Source organism: Silurus meridionalis, chromosome 6, assembly GCF_014805685.1.
Source record: "Silurus meridionalis isolate SWU-2019-XX chromosome 6, ASM1480568v1, whole genome shotgun sequence".
NCBI lineage: Eukaryota > Metazoa > Chordata > Actinopteri > Siluriformes > Siluridae > Silurus > Silurus meridionalis.
The window spans coordinates 2,391,605-2,405,994 of record NC_060889.1 but is presented as its reverse complement, the minus strand read 5'-3'; the positions used below and the strand labels follow the sequence as shown (position 1 = coordinate 2,405,994).

At 40.0% G+C, this 14,390-nt stretch overlaps 1 protein-coding gene across 1 annotated transcript in view; it reads left to right on the top strand.

Moving 5' to 3' along the window:
- The window catches only part of clstn2a (calsyntenin 2a), a 72,368-nt gene that overhangs the window by 43,519 nt on the left and 14,459 nt on the right, over positions 1 to 14,390 (top strand). The window contains exons 3-8 of the mRNA XM_046852641.1: positions 2,361 to 2,556; positions 2,817 to 3,025; positions 5,433 to 5,582; positions 8,712 to 8,897; positions 10,697 to 10,954; positions 11,856 to 11,977. Coding sequence (XP_046708597.1) covers positions 2,361 to 2,556; positions 2,817 to 3,025; positions 5,433 to 5,582; positions 8,712 to 8,897; positions 10,697 to 10,954; positions 11,856 to 11,977 — 1,121 coding nt within the window. The remainder of the gene's footprint in view (positions 1 to 2,360; positions 2,557 to 2,816; positions 3,026 to 5,432; positions 5,583 to 8,711; positions 8,898 to 10,696; positions 10,955 to 11,855; positions 11,978 to 14,390) is intronic.

Here is a 14,390-nt window from a genome sequence, read left to right as displayed (position 1 = left end):
GGTGTGCGAGTGGAAAGAAAGTCTCTCTCAGAGTGTGACGCCGATTTCTCAGAACTGTCGGAGCGCTTTCGTGCGTAATAGCTTCTCTGCGTGTTTGCTTCACTGCTTCGCAATACCTTGTGCATGCACAATTTTTGGCACCTCGCCGAGAACCGAAAGAGCAATCGAGTTTTGATAAGTGTAATGCCTAAAGTAATACAATTTACTAGAATGTAGCCAATTGATAGTGGATTGGGTCTATTTTAATAATATGTTGCCAGATTTAGTAGCCCCTAGTAAATCTAGAGACAAGGTTCCCTGGTGGTCTAGTGGTTAGGATGCGGCGCTCTCACAGCTGCGGCCCGGGTTCGATCCTCGGTCAGAGAGCCTTAGTACAGGTCCCAAGCCCGGATAAATGGGGAGGGTTGCATTAGGAAGGGCATCCAACATAAGAACATGTGCCGAATCAAACGTGCGGATGGTCCTCTGTAGCAATCCCTAATAGGAGAAGCTGAAAGAAAGTTTAGTAAATCTAGAGACGGACCTACGTAAAACAAGCAGTAGGGATGATTAGCGCTCACTTGGCATTCTGTTTTGTTTAGCGGGGGTATTAAAGCTATAATTTTTTTTTATTATCCAGTCAGCCAATAATGTTGCAGCAGTGCAATGCACCGTAATTATGCGAGTACATCCTATAACACAACAGTTCTCATTAAATTTCATGCAGCCAGCAGAGTGCCAGGTGTTAGTTTAATAATAAGGAAATAGCCTGTATAGTGTCATATGGTGTATTGCGTATTCTACTGAATATTTGTATGTGTCCTGTTTCTATAATCCACTGAATTACTTTCAAATTACTAAAGGATTTCGACAAAATGCTTCAGATTTTAAAGTGGATACAGAACTGAGACTAGCATGACGAAAGAGGCACAATAGTACAAGCTCTGATCAAAACCCTTGGCCGAAACTCTTGGTTTGAGTCATGGGTTTGATAATACACATTGGTATTGAACATGGGCAACTTATGGTGTTGCAGTATTGAGCAATTTTCTGTATTAAATGCCCAATTAACACATTTCTATCAGGTTTTCAGGTTGAAGAATCAGGCTAACACATCTCAAACGGAGAAATTGTCATATATTGCAGCACTTCCTAGTGTGCATAGTTTGTATATTGGATTTCTGATGCACTATGAGGGGGATAATGTGGCAAATAATGCATCAAAGTTCCAGCAATCTGAAATAACTAACCCTATATGAAGTGGACTATACGGTTAACATAAAACAAATTCAAATATTTCTCTGTACTGCAAAAGTCTTACCAACTATTTGCCTTCTATGGTTGATCATTATAGAGTTCAGCCAATTAAATATGGAGTATATTGTCAGAGGAGAAAAAGATCTTTCACAAACACACACCTGCTTTCCTGACCATTGTTGCTAATTTAAAAAATTGTTGAAAAACCATGCAGAGAAAGTATTGAATAAAACATTGTAGTTGATATAAAAGCAAGACATCAACCATTTGCAATGTGTTTTTTTTACTTCAGAAATAGTGTCAACAGATATTTTACACTCGTGTGGGCAGGTTTTTTCCGTGGCATGACAATAAACCAATATAATTCTCTTAAAATATTATTCTTTTTTTATCTCCTCACATGCATATAGAAGATAAAAGACACTAGTAAAACACCCATAGTTCAATATTACAAGGCAATAACTTGCCATAATTAAATTGTATGTGTACAAGGGAAAGAATAATAAATATACATCGCACGATGTGCTCGGTACAGCTCTTATAATTGAATTCTCCTTGGCAAGAAATTGAAAGGGGCCAGTTAACAATGTGCCACGGAGACAAGAATCAAAACAATTTAGGTCGGTAATTTTGCAGTCAGCAATTCAAAATTCTAGCCTTGTGGGCTGTTATGGCACATTGTGCCTCTGTATTCATGGTAAAGAAAATAGAATAGGCAGGCATCCTTTCTCTGCCAGCGAATCTGGACAGTACCCTGCATATTTAATTTTTTGGCGAAAGTTAGAGCTGATAATGCCTTGCCGAACTTCATCCGCTATGCATCTTTGCACCATTCTGAACCTATCATTGCAGTGCTGTATATTCCACCCATATTTATTCAGTATATATTGACATTATAATATTATGACATTGATGCATGTGGGGAGCAAAGGCTGGCCCGTGTGGTCCGATCCAACAGATCGTAGCTGAAAATGCTCAAGAAGTTATTGCTGTTAATCAATGGGTCATGACTGTTTTGCCATCCAAACGGGGACCAACCCAATATTAAGCAGGTGTTTATAATGATTGGTGTAACCTAATCTATATATAAAACCTCATTATACCTGTTGCTTTTTCTGTTTCAGGGGAGATTTGTGCTTTTAAGATCCATGGACAAGACACTCCGTTCAAGGCGGAGGTATTAAACAAGACGTCGGGGGAAGGAGTACTGAAGGCGTCGAGCCCTATTGATTGCGAGCAACAAAAGGAGTTCACCTTCATCATTCAGGCTTACGACTGTGGGGCTGACGTCTCGGGAGACAGCTGGAAAAAGAGCCACAAGTGCGTAGTACGTTATTTGTATACCGGACGGGTCATAAAAAGTGTATTTACTACTCGTACGCTGCACAAATGCTTATTCGAATTTAATGCTATTTTCCAAGCAGTTCGAGGATATGTCTTAGTTCAAATCGAAGGTCGATTGAAGTTAAAAAGTGTTCATGATTGTAAATTGGTGTCTGCGCTAGGGCGTCGGTGAAATTTGATGCCTTTATTACCTACCCCTCTCCGTTATTCCAACCTTGCTTCATTCTGTGCATCAGAGCAGTGGTCCACATCCAGGTCGAGGATGTGAACGAGTTTGCTCCTACTTTCCATGAGCCGGTGTACCAGGCCACAGTGACGGAGGGGAAGATTTATGACAGTGTTGTGCAAGTGGAGGCCTGGGACCAGGATTGCTCGGCCCAGTACAGCCAGATCTGCAACTATGAAATCATTACGCAAAACACCCCTTTCGCCATTGACCGCAATGGTGAGGCTCCTTTTTATTTCTCTTACACACACTCACACGCAAAGATAAATGGGCACAATGAAGTCCACACCATCCGACTTACCTCTACTTCCTGAAAAAAATAAAATAAATAAATAAAAAAACACACACTACTCGCATCTTTTACCGTTATTTATCTCTGTCATTTCTGTATAGTGAATAAAAATCGAATGCAATCTTGTAGATGACGTGAAATACTAGCAGAAGCAAAACACAGTGATTGGAACATCTATTTCCAGTAGTAGGAAAGAACAGGATGGTTGACTATTCAGGTGATAGAGGCAATCAGGATCACTGTGTTTGATAGACAAGAGTAAAACCTATTTCGTTCCCAGGGCATATGTTGCACTCACTTACGTGCAAACATACACCACAAGCAAAAGGAGACGTCAAGGATGATTGCGCTTTTATGTTCATCCTCGACACCGTTTGAGCGCTGTTACGAGATGCAGGTTTCCTGCCAAATGTCTTGATGCATTTGTCAAATTTTAGATGAAGGTAGCTTGAAGTCAGTCCTTGTCCTGTCAACCAACCCCCTTTCCACTTTTCAGTCACACTGATGCATAAAAATGCTTGCATTTTAAAACCATTGGTATGAATGGTAGTGCAGAAGTTTATCGCTAGCCGTGGCGTACAACAGTGCGTACCAGCTTCCGGCATCATTTCACAGTACTGTACATATAGCCTACTCTACTTACGACCAAATCGTGTTACGACCGATCTGTCAGGACCAATCGTGGTCGTAAGTCGACGACTACCTGTACCACTTTTCAGACTTGGGCAGACTAATTAGTCTTTAGCTATGGGGACGTTGTAGCTTAGTGGTTAAGGCTCTGGATTACTGATTGGAAGGTCAGGGATTCAAGCCACAGTATCACCAAGCTTGGGCCCTTAAGCAAGGCTCTTAACAATCTGTATAATGGCTGACCCTGCACTCTGAATACAGCTTCAAGACACTGCCTGGATATATGCAAAAGAATTTAAGTTTACATGTGGAAATGCACCACTTTTAGCTATGGAAAGGATAATGGCTAGAAGAAAACTTGCAGATGAAGATGGCGGCAAATGAGGACAACTCTCCCAGACTCTCACTATACCTGCTGCTAGTGGCTGTTCTTTTGCCTACACACTTATTTGCTGCATAATTTATGGATGATATCAATGCAAGTTTCTTTCAAGGTTTAAATAACAAAGGGAATTGAATAATAAAGCCATCTTGCCCTTTCTTTTTCTTGCCTTGTACACAATGGACCGCATGTACTGTACACCCCCTTCATGTTCTGCTGACATGTTCTAGTCTCGTGACATCTCTTTTAGCATGGTGAGTGTTTTTATACACCATAGAAATTAGTGATACCCACCAGCGCTGACTTTTCCTTGTTCTCGGTGCTTGCCTTAGTCCCTTGCTCATTATGCTCTTTCATGTCGGCAAACACTCCCATTCCATTTCCAAAAGCAGGCATTCCAATTTAAATTTTAATTCATTGGATAGGTAAACCCAGGATTTCTTTCAGGGTTTCGGGCTGTGTATATGACTTTTGTTAAAAGGTCTCTTCATACAATGTACATATGGGAGCACTGGTGGCTCAGCAGTTAAGGCTTTGGTTTTAATGGGGTTCCAAATGAGGTTTAACGTGCCACTGTTGGGCCCTTAAGAAAGGCCTTTACCCTTTTCTACTCCGGAGGTACCGTGCACTGGGCCCCCAACTTCCAAACAATCTGGGATGCACAAAAAATAAGAAACACAAGAAAGTATCCAGATTATTTTTTACTGGTTATCTGAAGAACTACTGCTACAAATGTACCCCAATTCCATAAAAAAAGTTAGGACGAAGTGCAAAATGTAAATAAATACAAAATAAAATCTCAAATCTCATCAAACCGTATTCTATTCATAATAAAGCAAACTGTTTAAACATGTTTTAATAAATACCATTTGAAGATTTGAAAACATTCGGTGCATCATGAAATGAAAAATACAACAAAGAATACCCAGGACTGTTGAGCAGCTGAAATCCTGTATCAGACACATATGAGATATATTCCTCTCACAAACTTTAGCAACTGGTCTCTTCATTTCCCATAGGTATACGAACAGAAGACGTGATGCTACAACTCCCAACTTTTTTGAGACATGATGTAGGCATCAAATTCAAAATGACCTTATTTTTTTCTTATGTTCCTTATGTTCTCTATGCACTATTTTGAATAACAAATAGATTTGAGATTTGCAAATCATCGTATTCTGTTTTTATTTACATTTTACAAAACCGTGTCCCAATTTGACCATGTATGAATGTATGACTAAATACCAAAGAGGGAAGTCAATTGTAATTCAATTAATTGACGAGCTTTGCTTCACCACTCTTGTGTTTCTCGTTTCTTCAAGGTAATATTCGGAACACGGAAATTTTAAGTTACGACAAGCAGCAATACTACAAGATCATGGTGAGCGCCTACGACTGTGGCCAAAAGAGGGCGAAAGAGAGTGCGCTTGTCCAAATCCATGTGAAACCCATGTGCAAACCTGGCTGGCAAGGTAAATTTAAGGGTCTTTTTTAGTGTGTCCCATTTGATATCCTGACTTCTGGAATTTTTTTCATTGTCTTATATGCAGCAAAAAGTTTTGAAAATTATGTTCCTACTAAGTGAGTTCTAAGTGGCTTTAGTTTATTCATCTTGAATACCTATGTAACACATGAAGCACTATGTACTGTGTGTTTCTAGCGTTTTGGGTAATAACTGCAGCTGAACATACAGCACATTTTTCATTTTTTCTTCTCCTTCTTCTCTCGGCTTCTCCCATTAGGGGTCGCCACAGCGGATCATCCGTCCCCATACCCCCCCGTCCTCTACATCGCCCTCTTTCAAACCAACTACCTGCATGTCTTCCCTCACCTCATCCATAAACCTCCTCCTTGGCCTTCCTCTTTTCCTCCTTCATGGTGGCTCCATCCTCAGCATTCTTCTACCGATATACCTCACGTCCCTCCTCAACAATTGTAAAGTGCATAAAATGTATTTTCTTTCAATTCAAGGCAAAACTGTGGAAGCGTAAAATGGTAGAACCTTCAAAAAATGTTGTTACAGCTTTACGTATTTCACCTTGACGTGAAGTGCTCCCAGTGAATTTTTTCTTTTAATTGAATGCAAACGTATTCCAATAACAAGTTTCACACTGAGAAAAGTAAACAAAGCTATGTTTCCCCTTCATATCACATAATTAAATTGTCTTACCGGAACACAGTGCTAAAGCGAATTTACCAGCAAGTGTGCATCTCGCTGTTGCAGGTTGCTTTCTGAGTGCTTGTTAAAATGACAGGTGAACTTTGTCGATCTTGGGCAATTAGAAAGGTGCTACTGGGTTGTTTTGTTTTTTTCTCTGCCTCAGTTTATCAAGGGAAAGCACTGTCTGGAAAGAATGTTCTCGTATTACCCGGAGAAAGAAACGGGTTTTGATCATCCAGCAAAACAACAGTTTCGCCCAGCACAACGCAAAAGGTCACCCTCAAGCGCATTAATTAGAAATCCTTGTAAAAGCAAGCAAACGGTGCCCCGAACAACACTCTAGTTCAGCTCGGAAGTGCAAATCAATTTTCCTAAGGCCCATCTCCTTTCTGTATTCCATCGACCCCCAACCTATCCCCCTTTAGCCTCATGCAGGATGGTTCCTTAAATATGTTTTGACAGGCCCTGACCAGCAGCTAGAATCAGTCACTGGCTCATAGATTGTATGTCCTGCATTGTCATTCGGTGTAAGGTGCTGGGGTGGAAACATGGTGACTAAGGTGATGAGCCCAGGGCAAGGAGAAAAAGAGGCTCGAAAAAAAGACAAAAAAGAGGATTTCTCAGTTCCAACATGTCATGGTGGTTCAGGTCTGTAATTGGCCAGCCTATCTTGCTCTTCAGGGTCAATCTCTTGTGTGTCAGCTCTGATCTATCTATCTATATCCTCCGTTCCTTCACTGTTTCCCATGGTACACGCTGTCCATGCAGGGAGATTAACATTTCACTCAAGTTTAACGTCCATGAGAAAGTGAGTTTTCTCTTTATCCCAAAAATGCCTTACTTCGTAACAAAAGTTCTCATTTTTTTAAAATGCATTTAGAGCAATATTCATAGTTGAGATACATTTAAGGTGGCCTAAAAATGATTGTATATGAGCAACATGGAAATTTGGGTCAGATTAGCACTCCGTCAGCTTTTTCCTCACATCGATTGGATAAAAATCTTGGTGTTTTTTTACCCATTTAGCAAGAAGCAAAGTAACAGGATTTTAAGTGCTAAGTAGCGTGCATGTAGGATGTGCTGGATCAAGTGCTATTTTCAAAAAATGCAGAATAATATTGATGGAAACCATATTGGTTAAATGCCAGTAAATTGTTCCAACTAAAACTATTTACATTTACATTTGGCAGACTCTGTTATCCAGAGCGACTTCCAATTATTTAATCTGAAGAGTTGAGGTTTAAGGGATTGTTCAAGGGATCAACAGTGGGAGTTTGGGAGGTGAATACTGTTTAAAGATTTGGATTTTGGATCTGAAGGTTGAGAGTTCAAATCCCAGTCACACCAAGCTGGGCCCCTGGGCAAGACCCTTAACCCCATAGATGCTTAGTGGTATGAATGAGTAAAATGTGAGGTTACTCTGAATAAGGGTATCTGCCAAATGCCACAAATGCAAATGGAACATTGGCAATGTTGGCGTATGGACTTATCCTTTTTGGCAGTCCAATATCTTATTCAATATGCTACCACTTTTTGTGTCCATGCGTCCACTCTCACCTCTCAAACCGGGACTAGGGCCAAAAAAAATACGCAACCTCCAAAAGACAACTCCATGTTTAAAGCCCTTCGATCAAAATATGACAACTGTCTATCGAGGTTTTATCATTGGTATAAATTAGAAAAAGCAACTGAAACTAATTTTATTTTATAATTTTTTAATTTTAATTTGTTCAACAGTTTATTTCCTGGACATTTTCACAAGTTGAAAATGTAGACGGCCTCCTTTTCTCCAGACCTAGAAAAGGTGTGGACCCGCAAGGTTCCATTTCAACAAGCATCCCGGCACAATAGAGTGGAATAGTTATTGTTAATTCTCACGTTGTTTTTTTATGAATTGGTTTTATTCTGAACAATTGAAACCAATATCACAACTTTTTTTTTTGTGTGTAAAGCCTGTCCTCTCTGTCCCGCTTTATTTGGAGTGAAAGTGCTGCCTCAGATACTCATAAAAGAACCATGACCCTTTCTCTCTAGAGGGGAAAAAAAGGGACAGCTATTTCAACATGGATACTGCCATTTTGCTGTGATAAATCACAATGGTGTTGCTAAAAATGTGTCCAGAGTGGTGCGGAAGAAAAATGATAGCGACTTGAATGAGAACAAAGGCAAAGTAAAACAAATCCATAAATAAAGACAAATAAGATTCAATCAGGGGAAAAAAGTTGGTGTCGTATAAAAGCAAAGCAGCATATGGGTTGGTCAGACCATGGTAGACTGTATAAGGTTTTGTGGGTGTGGCTAAATTAAATACAAGGTCTAACTTCTAGTTTCCTTTAAAGACATCCATGCAGTATGTCGCATTGAGCTACGGTGATAATCAAAAAGTGGGCGTTTGCTGTCCTAGCAAAACTGTGATGCATTTTTTTTGCATTCTCTTCAGGATGGAGTAAGCAAGTGGACTACGAGCCTGGGACCGGCAGCAAGCAACTGTTTCCCACGATGCACCTCGAGACGTGTGGTGGCCCCATATCCTCGGTCCAAGTCACAATAGAACTGCAGACCAGCCACATCGGGAAAGGCTGCGACAGGGAAACCTACTCTGAGAAATCATTGCAGAAGCTCTGTGGTGAGTCGTGAAGTCAAGATACAACTAAAAAGTTATAGAAGTGCCAATCTTCAGAATATCCAACGGGAACCATTTACACCATTGCTAAATATGAGCTTAATGTACCATAAATAGTACAGTTAGCCCGTGACCTATTTGGTATGCAATGTTCACTATGGGCAAATACGCATTAGCATGCTGAAAATGGTAGCAGCTTTAACACTTGTGCACAGTAGTGTGGGTCCAAATGGTCCTAATCAATTATTAATGCTATATGGACAATTGACCATAGAGCGTTATGTGCTAATGTGTTTTCGATCCACATTTACTCCCCATTTCTTGTTATAATAACCTCTACTCTTCAGGAAAAAAATTTCTAATAGATTTTGAAAGTTTTTATAGATGGAGAATGAGAAGGGTGTATGGTTGGGTGCCGTCAGCATTCCAATTGATCCCAAAGGTGTTCAATAGGGTTGAGGTACAAGCAGTCCACTCAAGATCCCTCACTCCAACCCATGTACCATATCTTCACCAAGCTCATTGTGTGCAAGAGGCATTGCCATGCTACAACTGCTTTGGGTCACCTAGTTTAAGAAAAAATAAAAATTTAATACTTATCCAAAGACATCCTACACAAGTAGGGGAAGAAAAGTCTTGGCTGGAAATTGGCTGGAACAGTTCCAATTCTTTTCAAAAATTCTCCATAATGGTGTGTTTACAACTTTGTCCAATTGTCAAAATTACAGATGTGACAAATTGTATTTCTACCCAAAACACCAATTGCACATTGCGGAGTACGACACGAACCAGACAACTCCAGGAGTCTCGCGTATACATTTCAGCTATTTCATAGTTACACCTTGTTCTCAAGTTGCCATTGATTTTCTCTTCATTTGTCTGAAATGGACAATCAGTGGAATTGAACTTCTGTCATTATCACTTAAACCTGGCGGTATGAAGACCTTAAACGTTTTAGGCAGGATTAAAAGAAATTGAACGAGTCAAAGATTTGCACAATTGTTGAGTTACATCCCCAACCTCCCCCTCTCAAAAAACACATCCCTGATAACCACCTCGGATTTCGTCTCCCATGCAGAAATGTGGGGCGCTCTATTATAAAATAGAAAATGTGTATGCAGTAAACATTTATTTAAGCCTGGTTAGTTGACACTTATGGGATATCCAATAACTGCAATGGATAAAATGGATTCTTCAATTAGGACATCAGTCATTTACTGAAAAATCTAAACAAACAAATAATATCTAACACTATATGTGTGGTAACCTGATCCAATAATACATATACAGACACTATAATCATCTTTACAGCTTTAGAGTTTTGGTCAAAACCAGGTTTTCGCTTTAGGGGGTCTGGCAAAATGTCCTGCATCATATTTGACAATGACAACATTCACTGTAATGAATTTAGCTTGCCTGTTATTGTCCAAAAGAGGGAAAACATTATTTCCCCTACCTGTCATTTTCCAAACCACAAAGGATTACTAAGTACAAACAAGAAAGGCTGTTGCAGGGTCTCTGGAAAAGGTTGCTTATAAAAAGACAAGCTATCGATATCGGACAAAATGTGATCGTTAGAGCTGTGGATATGCAGCGAGAGCTTTTTCACAGATTCTACTTGCCACCTTCAATGTAGCAAGGTGAAATTTTACACATTAACATGTGTTTCTGTGACATTGAGGAAAAAAAAAAACGAAACAAAAATAAATGCCGGGTCAAGCACTGCTTGCTGTTTAGTTCAGTGTGACATTTCCCGTCACCTCATAATCCAAAGCCGTTCTCAATGTTGTTATTTTCTGCAGGTGCCGCTTCAGGCAGTGTTGATCTTCTCCCTGCCCCGAGCACTTCGACAAATTGGACAGTTTCGCTGCTGACCGACAGTGGACGAGACAGTGACCTCGTCTTCCACTTCGATGGGCGACAGGCGACCAATATTCCAGAACTGGTGGTGCCTCAAAACCTCACTGAACAATTCACAATTGCCACATGGATGAAGCACAGCCCTAGCCCTGGTCTGAGAGGGGAGAAGGAGACGCTGTTATGCAACTCGGACAAGACGGGTATGAGGGAACTTGATACCGCTTTACCATATTACAGAGCATTGTTATAGGGAAGTGGATAAGATGGATGTCGATCAGAAAATCACGGGTTCAAATCCCAGCACCGCAAAGCTGCCACTCCTGGGTCCTCGAATAAGGCTCTTAACCCTCAATTGCTCAGCTGTAGAAGTTAGATAACTGTAAGTATCTCTGGATAAGGGCATAAATATAAAATGTAAATGTCCCTACACAGGCCTGGAAATTATTTAGTGCTCAGCAGTTCACATTAAATTGCATCACATTTACATTTATGGCATTTGGCAGATGCCCGTATACACAACGACTAACAATTATATTATTTGCATAAATTGAGCACTTGAGAGTTAAAGAACTTGTCCAAAGGACCAGCAGTGGCAGCGTGGTGGTGCTGAGATTTAAACTCATGACCTTCTGATCAGAAGTCCAACACTTTACCCGCTTAACTGCCACGTCCCTTGTTCCCATATTTTAGTTGTGTTTTTCTTTTTTGTTTTTTTACTAAGAAAGCAAGGAAGTAGTGTATCGCATGCTCAACATTCGGATCAGAATGTTGCAAGACCATTGATTTGCATCGCCATGGAAATCACAAGACACTGAGAAGGTTAATTGTTCGATATATAAACGCCTCAAAAACATGGCCTTAAAGGTGCCAGATGCCATAATATCGATGGCTTTCCAATTGATTATGATTGATTATTATTGGGACAGCCTATCAAAACAATAAAAATTTTTTATTTGGTCTCACCATAATAATAAAACAACGAGGTCAACTTGCTCCGAATTTCTATCCATGCCACAGATACACTTTTTCTCAAGATTCAGAACTTCTTCCGTCCCCCCCCCTTTATTTGAATTAACTTTCACCCATCTTATATATTGACAGAGATGAACAGACACCATTACTCATTGTATGTGCACAACTGCCGTCTGGTCTTCTTGCTGCGGAGGGACTTCACGCAGATGGACACATTCAGGCCGGCAGAGTTCCACTGGAAGCTGGAGCAGGTGAGAAGAAACCGATGCACACTAGACAAGACAGAGTGGAAACCTAAATATGTATATTTCCATTCTACGCATTGCTAAATGGGATGACCAGAGGCCAAGGGGGTCCTTGATGAGCATAGAAGTGAATTAGGTCACTGGATTTGAACAAATCTGAAAGTTCTGAACTTAAATATGCTCAAGATGATGTATAATGCTCTCACTGCTGACCATTTTGTCGGAAATTGTTAAAGAATTGAATTAGTGGATGAGAATTTTAATGAAAAACATGAACATGGCTTTGTGTTTAGGGTAACAATACTGTCTGTGTGTCATTGGGGCTACAGGATTTATGGTACCCCAGAATCAGGTCAGGTTTAAGTCTCTTGCTCAAAAGCTCACCCCTGGCAGCTTGGTAGGATTTTGACTTTTCAACCTTCCTATAATGAATAGCCCACGATTTTATCCCCACTCTCAGCTGCTAATTGCAGAGAGATGGAACATCCGTGCGAGATGAATTATGACTGCATTTGTGGCATGACATCTATAATTTCTGAATCGCTGTTTCAGACATATGTTCACATATCTTTAGTTGTCTCCAGAGTAAACAACGCTTCTCGTGTGCTGCAGTAATCACTTAAAACATCTTGAAGACTCAGCATGTCCCAAAAAAAATGACAGTGTACAGGGTTTTTTTTTTTTTTTTCTCTCACATGTCAAGAGTAAGGCTTTTTAACGAAACCTGAAAATCTAACTGATTACACAGGCAATGTAACATCTGTTTCTACAGCCACGAGAGCCTCCAATTGTGTCAGCAACTGCATATATCTTCTGCACTAAATAACTGAGACAGTTCTGTAGCCACGAGAGTATGCAAATATGTCAGCAATTGCACATTTCCACTGGGTTAATTATCTGCCATTGAAAAATTGCCTACAAGCAGGGAAGGTTTTGTATTTTCCTAACAGCATGTACTATTCAATTTACCAACATGAACTGCTTACTTACTTACAGGTCAAATGGAAATCAAGTTTTCAAAAAAATTGTAATAAATCCAATAAGCTACACAGGCTTCAGTGATCCAGTTCTGCCTGGTCCAGGACACAGTTAAGTAAAATAACTGTTTGGCCAATAAGCAAACACTGACTCAAAAAGACTAGGAAGACTATGAATAGCCCAAGAGTTGAGGTTTAAGGTGGTCGAGCTTCAAGTCAAATGGTCCCATGAATCACGTTTTTTTAATCCCAGAGTTTACAACAACTGAGTACAGGAGAGTCCGGCCCATGACTTGCCCTTGGGACTGGGCATCCAGTTTTTCAAATTGAGGAGTACATATAGACCCCAACACTGCAGTGTGAGCCATTATTGGAACTTGAAACAATGCTACATTTTCCCAGATTTTGTCAGCCTACCAAATTTCCTCCAAGGGCACCTCATCCAGTCCAGGGAGCCAAAAAGAGTTCATGAGAGGGCAGCTGCAAGGTAAATTCCACAATAAAAGAGGTATATAGTCTCAAAAAAGTACCTTGATGACCAAGAATTAACAGGCCTTGCAAGACCACAATTGAGTCCAAAAAGGCTTGGGGTTGGGTTCATCGAGGTGCTTCATTGAGACAAATGTGAAACAAGCCTATATACAGTATATAGCTTGTTTAGTAGTGAAATTACATTGCATCTTATGAACACTGATCACATCCAAGGCAAGTGAGATCTGCCATTCCTTAGATGTTCATCTGGGGTTTTTGTAGCTCTCTGGGTGAGCTGCCGAGGTGATCTTGGAGGAAAATTTGTAAAGAACTTTAAGTCCATTACCTGAAGCTTGAACTGAGAAAGGTAATGGCCCAAACATACAAGCAAGTCCACGAGTAAATGACAAACAACATCTAGTCAAGGTCCTGACATGAATTAAAACACTTCTGCTACAAAGAATTCAAAGAATTCTTTCATCACTGATCCAGTGAACCCACTAAACCTTTTCTGTTAAGGTTAGCATAGTCTTTGAACCTCTCAAACTGTCTTTTTCTGAGGACCAGTAGACAGCCTATAGTTTTTAGTTATTTTGAGTGTAGTATCAGAGATCTTGAGATGCATCTTATTGCAACAATCATGACAATGACAATGTTAAACCAGTTGGAAAATTAAAAGCATTTCTCATTTAGATCTCCAGCTACAATGAAAGGGACATTAAATGGAAATAATATCTAGAAATATTTGGAAAATCCTGGTTTATTTTAGAGGAAAGTCAATTGCAAATTTTGTAACAATTATAACAAATTGAGGGTGAGGTCTTACACCATTGTTTGGAATCGTGTATGGAGCCAATAGTGTACAATACATGTAGACTGTATTCATCAGAGATAGTAAATGAATGTTTTTATGGGCTATAATGTCCATTTTAAGTCCATTTTTTTATGACAAAGAAACAGAAGGCCTTGTT